At 49.9% G+C, this 6,262-nt stretch overlaps 2 protein-coding genes across 13 annotated transcripts in view; one reads left to right on the top strand and one right to left on the bottom strand.

Moving 5' to 3' along the window:
• Positions 1-3,671, bottom strand: part of UBN1 (ubinuclein 1) — a 34,970-nt gene extending 31,299 nt beyond the window's left edge. For 3 of the 7 annotated variants that reach the window (XM_023225827.2, XM_023225823.2, XM_023225826.2), the window contains exon 1: positions 2,882-3,418. The gene's annotated coding sequence lies outside the window, so the exon portion shown is untranslated. Of the gene's footprint in view, positions 1-2,698 lie in introns of all 7 variants that reach the window. The other 4 variants (XM_023225828.2, XM_023225824.2, XM_023225825.3 and 1 more) reach the window with 3 other exon arrangements.
• A 40-nt stretch (positions 3,672-3,711) lies between these two features.
• Positions 3,712-6,262, top strand: part of GLYR1 (glyoxylate reductase 1 homolog) — a 40,447-nt gene continuing 37,896 nt past the window's right edge. For 4 of the 6 annotated variants that reach the window (XR_004228570.1, XR_004228569.1, XM_023225830.3 and 1 more), the window contains exons 1-3: positions 3,712-3,873; positions 4,888-4,924; positions 5,942-6,021. Coding sequence is in view for 4 of the 6 variants with exons in the window: in XM_023225830.3 (XP_023081598.2) it covers positions 3,836-3,873; positions 4,888-4,924; positions 5,942-6,021 (155 nt within the window). In the remaining 2 variants the exon portion in view is untranslated. The remainder of the gene's footprint in view (positions 3,874-4,887; positions 4,925-5,941; positions 6,022-6,262) is intronic. The other 2 variants (XM_031934472.1, XM_031934471.1) reach the window with 1 other exon arrangement.

Raw genomic sequence — 6,262 nt, 5'->3', positions numbered from 1 at the left:
TTTTTTTTTTTTTTTTTTTTTTTGAGACAGTTGCCTCACTCCTGTTGCCCAGGCTGGAGTGCAGTGGCACCATGAGAGCTCACTGCAGCCTCAACTTCCCGGACCCAGGTGATTCTCCTATCCCAGTCTCCCAAGTAGCTGGGACTTCAGGCACTCACCACCGCGCCAGGCTTTTTTTTTTTTTCTATCTTAAGTACAGACAGAGTTTTGTCATGTTGCCCAGGTTGGCCTCAACTGCCTGGACACAAGCAATATGTCAACCTTGGCCTCCCAAAGATTTTACCACTAAGTTCATCTCTTTAGACGTTTGAAGTATTTGAATCGGAAATATAAAGCTTTACGTGCAGTTTAAAACATTTAAGATAATTTAATTAACTTTGTGATTTAATTAACTTTGTAAAAAGAGTTGGGAATTTAATCTGTTAAACTGGTGCCTGAATTGAACCTTTATCAAAGATCAAGTTTTTTTTTAAATAAATGTTCTTAGATTTGTAAATAAAACAAGATTTGTGAGTAATACTTAAAAGGCTTAAAAATAGCCAAGTTTTTAAATACTCAACTTTACCCCAGCACAGTGGCTCATGCCTGTAATCCCAACAAATTTGGGAAGTCAAGGTGGGAGGACTGCTTCAGCCCAGGAGTTCAAGACCAGCCTGGGCAACACAGTGAGACCATCTCTACAAGAAATACAAAAACCAGCTGGGTGTGGTGGCGTGCACACATGATCACAGCTCCTCAGGAGGCTAAGGTGGGAAGATCCCTCGAGCCAGGGAGATAAAAGCTGAAGTGAGCGGTGATTGTGTCACTGTACTCAACCCTGGGTAACAGCAAGACTGTGTCTCAAATAATAGTAATTATTAATAAACATTCAACTTTAATGAGTTGAACACTATTTTAAGTACAGAATTATACACATAGAAACATCCCTCTCAAGGCTAGGTGCAGTGGCTCACTTCCCGAAATCCCAGCACTTTGGGAGGCTAAGGCAGGATGATCGCTGGAGCCTAGGAGTTTAAGATCAGCCAGCACAACATGGTGAGACTTCTTCTCTACCAAAAATTTTTTAAAAATTAGCCAGGTAGGCTAGGTGCAGTGGGTCATGCCTGTAATCCCAGCACTTTGGGAGGCCGAGGCGGGCGGATCACAAGGCCAGGAAATCGAGACTATCCTGGCTAACACAGTGAAACCCCGTCTCTACTAAAAATACAAAAAACTTAGCCGGGCATGGTGGTGGGCGCCTGTAGTCCCAGCTACTCGGGAGGCTGAGGCAGGAGAATGGTGTGAACTCGGTAGGCAGAGGTTGCAGTGAGCCGAGATTGTGCCACTGCACTCCAGCCTGGGCAAAAGAGTAAGACTCTGTCTCAAAAAAAAAAAAAAAAATTAGCCAGGTATAGTGGTACACCCCTGTAGTCTCAGCTACTAAGGAGGCTGAGGTGGGAGGATGGCGGATGGCTTGAACCTGGGAAGGTCGAGGCTGCAGTGAGCTGTGATCCTGCCACTGCACTCCAGCCTGAGTGATAAGAGTGCAACTCCGTCTCAAGAAGAAAAAAAAACACAAAGATCCCCCTTTAAAAACATCAGTTGGTGTCACTGAGAAAATACTAGCCTTACTTGTCCATTGGTTATTCTCAGGAATTTTATGTTTTTTCTTACCGTGCATATATATCCTTTTAAACATTATATTTTCAAACTGGTTATTGATGAAACAGAAAAACTAAATTGTGTATTCCAACTTATAATGAGTACCCTTCCTGAATTCTCATTTTAATGGCTTTTTCCCCAAAATAGGCAGACCTATCATCCATGGAAATAAGAATTCTGTCTTCCCTTTTCCAAAAATTGCATTTCTTATTTTTGTTTCCTGTATTATTGCATTGGCTAGAACTTTCAGGATATTAGGCAATACATTCTTATTATCTAATAGTGGCAGAAATGTAACATGCTTCTGATGTTAATGGGAATGCCTCTAGGTTTTGATGCAATGTTGATTAAAGATTTTTTTCGGGGGGGGGGGACGAGTCTCGCAAATCTGGAGCGCAGTGACATAATCTCAGCTCACTGTAACCTCCGCTTTCCGGCTTAAGCGATTCTTCTGCCTCAGCCTCCCGAATAGCTAGGACTACAGGCATGTGCCACCACGTCCGGCTAAATTTTGTATTTTTAGCAGAGACGGGACTGACCGTGTTGGCCAGGCTGGTCTCGAACTGCTGATCTGAGGTGGTCCGCCCGCCTCGTCCTCCCAAAACGCTGGGATTACAGGCTTATGCTACCATGCCCAACCAAGTCTCATATTTTTAATTAAGTTATTAAAACATCCTTCAATTCCTTACAAATTAAGAATTTTTAAACAGGAACATGTTATTTTTATCAAATTATTCCCTGGTAAATACGCTTTCAAGATCATTTTGTCTTAAAAATACACACACAGTAAAATGACAGTTCATGCAGTTAGTTCTTGGTACTTCAGGGAAACTGATCTCCCAAAAAAAATCAGGCTGCGGGACGACCCAGTACGCTAAACACCGTCTTGCAACCGAAACCTCTAACCACCAAAATGCCTTGGGGAAATGCGTGTGGACCCGCCACCTTTTCCAGCAGGCTGGAACTCAAGAAGAGCCCGACACCAAGTCTAAGTCATTCCTTGACACTGTGGAGTCTGTGATCAGGACCGGGATCTTTTGCAAAATTGAGTTTCTACCTGGTCTGCTGAAGTTTGGGCCGGCGCTGCGCTCAACTGCTGCTAACACTTCCCACTTCATGGTTCAGTTTTCAAGTGTCCAAACTACGCCCGGCATCTGTCTTCCTGTTGTCACAACTTTTTCAGAAGTGCAAAACTACGGCAAGGCTAACGGGAGAGCCTGGACCCGACAAAGACACGCACCTTTGTCCCCAGAGCCGACGCGGGCCGCAGACGTCCCCCCGCGGCGGTCCTCATGCCGGTCCCCGGGCGGCGGCGCAGCTAGCGGTGGGCTCCCGAGCCGTGGCTCCCTGCGGGCGGGCGGCCCGCGCCTCGGACCATGGCCAGGTCCCCGCGCCCAAGGGAGCCTGTTGTGCCGCGCCGCGCGCCGACCCAGGAGGAAGCGAAGAAATGCCGACTCGACGTCCGCACAGCCACTCCGAGGACACCAAGGGGTCGGGGAAGCAGCCTCCGGGCGCCCCGGGAGAACTTGCAGCGCGGGACCACGCGCTCAGACGGCGCCTCCGAAAGCGGCCGTCGGGAGGAGCGCTCCAAAGAACACGGGCAGCAGGAGCAGACGGGCGCGGACACCAGGGCCTCCCGGTCTGCGGCCAAGAGGAGTAGCCGGGCACCGGAGCCCAGACCCGGCGGAAGCTGAGTTCCAGGCCGCGCTGAGCTCCGTCACCGCAGCTCACGGGCGCAGCGACGGGGCCGACCAGCGCCTCGGGCTCGGGAATGGCCCCGGGGCCCGCGCAGGACCAACAGCCGCAACGGAAGCGCCGAGAGGGGAGGAGCGCAGAGTCCAAGGCCCGGGGGCGGGGCGGGCCGGGCCGCGAGGCCGGCTCCCTCTCGCGCTCAGCCGGTCGCACCGTCGCCGCCGCCGCCGCCACCTCAGACCGCGGACGCTTCGTTGTCACGAGCCGGAGGGAGGGGGAAGGAGCCGGGAGTCTCTGCGCTCCGGCGCGCGGAGACCGCGGCGCTCGCATCACGTGCCGCTCGGCCGGCCAATGATCCCCGGCAGGCGCGGTGACGTCAGAGCAGCGGCGTGGCCGATGACAGCCGGCCCCCATCACGTGGTCGGACCCACTCCAATGGGCGGCGCCGAGGCGACCTGCTTGTTCCCGGCGGCCCGTGCGTCGGTGGTGGTTGGGTGGTAAGATGGCGGCTGTGAGTCTGCGGCTCGGTGACTTGGTGTGGTGAGTCCGGGCGGCCGGGCCAACCGAGACGCGCCGGGGAGCTGCCCGCCAGGGTGCGGGGTTCGCTGCCGGCCCCGGAGCTGCCTTTCTGTGCGCTCCAGGTCGCGGAGAGAGGGGAAGAGAAGGTGCCGGCGCTTCCGAGCGGCGCCGGGCGGAAGGGGCAGTCCAGTCCCAGGGGACCGAGGCCGAGGGTGGCCACGGCGGGCACTGGCTTTGATCTCCGAGGCCGCCCGGAAGGGGTCTGCACTCGGGGCCCAGATACTGGCGGCTCCTGTGAAAGGAGCCGCCGGTGCCGCGAGGCTTCCTTGGACGACGGGTTCCCGGGGTCTTGCTGGGGCTTCCCAGAAAGCAGAAGCGCCGGGGACCGGACCTGCGAGTCCATCTCGCCGGTGCCATTCGGTCAAAGCCCAGGTTGCGATGCAGCCGAACTGTGCGGGTGGCTCAGCTGGGATTGTCTAAACCGGACTTCTGGCATTGCCCCGCGAAGAAACGGCGGGGTAGTTCTTTACAACCGCTGGCTTGGCAGTGACCAGTGCAGCCTTGGGTGCCTCCCGCGTTCTGCTTCTGTGTCCCAGACAACCGCCCGAACCAAGGCTGATTGTCGCCGCCTCCCTCGAGCTGCATAGCTTGTTTCTCCACCCAGAGGAAGGCTTCCATTAGCATTTGTCAAAGCCAGGCAGGTCTCCTGTTGAATTAAACCAGACTTAGGGAAAGTCTGTGTTTACAGAGGAAGCTGTCCTCCCACTCCTGTCATTAAGAAGCTCCAGACAAGTGACTTTTGACAGTTGTGTTGTTCTGTATTCCTTGTCAACAGAAGAATGGTTATACGTTGTGCACATAAGTATACAATTTTGCATTTTGCTTCTGAGGGTTTTGGGCCCAGCTGTGGAAGCTTTTGTTCCGGCACTTGAGGATGCCAGCAGAGATTTAGGAAAATAAATTGCGTACTGAGTGGGTTGAAGGAGATGGGCTGACTTTTCCAGGTCAAGTGTTGACTTTGTGTGTTTTCTCTAGGGGGAAACTCGGCCGGTATCCTCCTTGGCCAGGAAAGGTGAGTGTCTTGCTACTAAAGGAAGATATCTGAAGTTGGGTTTGAGGAGGTGGAGAATGTAAGATGCATTCCTCTCAGTTTCTAGTATTGAGTTAAACTGGGCCCATTCAGATGGCACTTAGAATTTTTTTTCCCCTAGTATCAGTTATTTTTTAAAAGGCAATACAGTATATTCCAGATCATTAAATCTGCTCTAAACGCTTGTTTCTTGATTTAGAGGAGGTTTATGAAGTTTCTTTTTTAACCCCGGAAATAATTCTAATCTGAATTTAGCTTTATGCTTAAATGTAACAAAAGGAGAAGAAAATATAAATTATCCAGAAAGAGAAGTCTAAATGTAGGTTAGTGAAAAGCCAAAGTATTTTTGTCCCAACTAAGTTTAAATCTTCTTTCCATGTTACCATATGTGCTACTCTAGTGCCTCTTTGCAGAAGTTGGCATTCCAGATTTTGCATGAGGTGATCCATCATTGCTTTCCAAATGTTGTGTTTTTATATTCTTGCTTGGAGCCCAGGAAGTGTCTTTAAATGGTCTCTTTGCAATATGGTGTTTTCTGTGCCTCAGTTGTCCTTTGTTTTCACTATGTCCTGTCTCAACTCTTCCTGCACAGGAAGTATTTCAAAGAGTGTCCTCTGCTTTTTTTCAGTAATGATGGGGTCACATTGGGGCGGGGCGCATTGGTGGGGGGCAGGAGATGTTGTTGATCTTAGTTTTAACTGCTTGTAAAACAGGGCCACTGCAGTGAAAGGGATATTGTGTCTACCGAGCACTGTGCTACATGTTAAATATTGGGAACTTCTAGAATATTTACACATTTCCACAAATCTCAATAGAAAAATGGGAGATTTAGACAAGTACTAGGCCTTGGGTTCTGTTTTGTATATAAATACATTTATTTGTAAGTCATTTTAATTTACTTTTTTCTTACCAACGTAGAGCTGTGTAGAGCAATGTGGAGCCACTAGAAAGTGGGCTGCTGTGTTGCCAGCCAACCTTTTCCCACCTTTTATCCTCCAGATTGTTAATCCACCAAAGGACTTGAAGAAACCTCGTGGAAAGAAATGCTTCTTTGTGAAATTTTTTGGAACAGAAGATCAGTGAGTAGTATTCACCAGGAGTCTCCCTTTGCCTTTCTTTCTGTGTTATCTGGAGTCTGAGCTGCTTTGAAAATATTCTAAGGATCTTTGGTTCAGTCTTCTTATAATGTATAATCCTGGCATCTCATTCTGCCTTCATACCTAAATAAAGGTGCAATTTCTTGCAGAAATTGCCCTAGACAACTGTCCTAGGCCTATAACTAAGTCAGGCAAGAACTAGGTTCATTTACCTTCTAAATGT

This window comes from Piliocolobus tephrosceles, chromosome 17 (assembly GCF_002776525.5).
Source record: "Piliocolobus tephrosceles isolate RC106 chromosome 17, ASM277652v3, whole genome shotgun sequence".
NCBI classification, from domain to species: domain Eukaryota; kingdom Metazoa; phylum Chordata; class Mammalia; order Primates; family Cercopithecidae; genus Piliocolobus; species Piliocolobus tephrosceles.
This window is presented reverse-complemented; position numbering and strand designations above follow the sequence as displayed.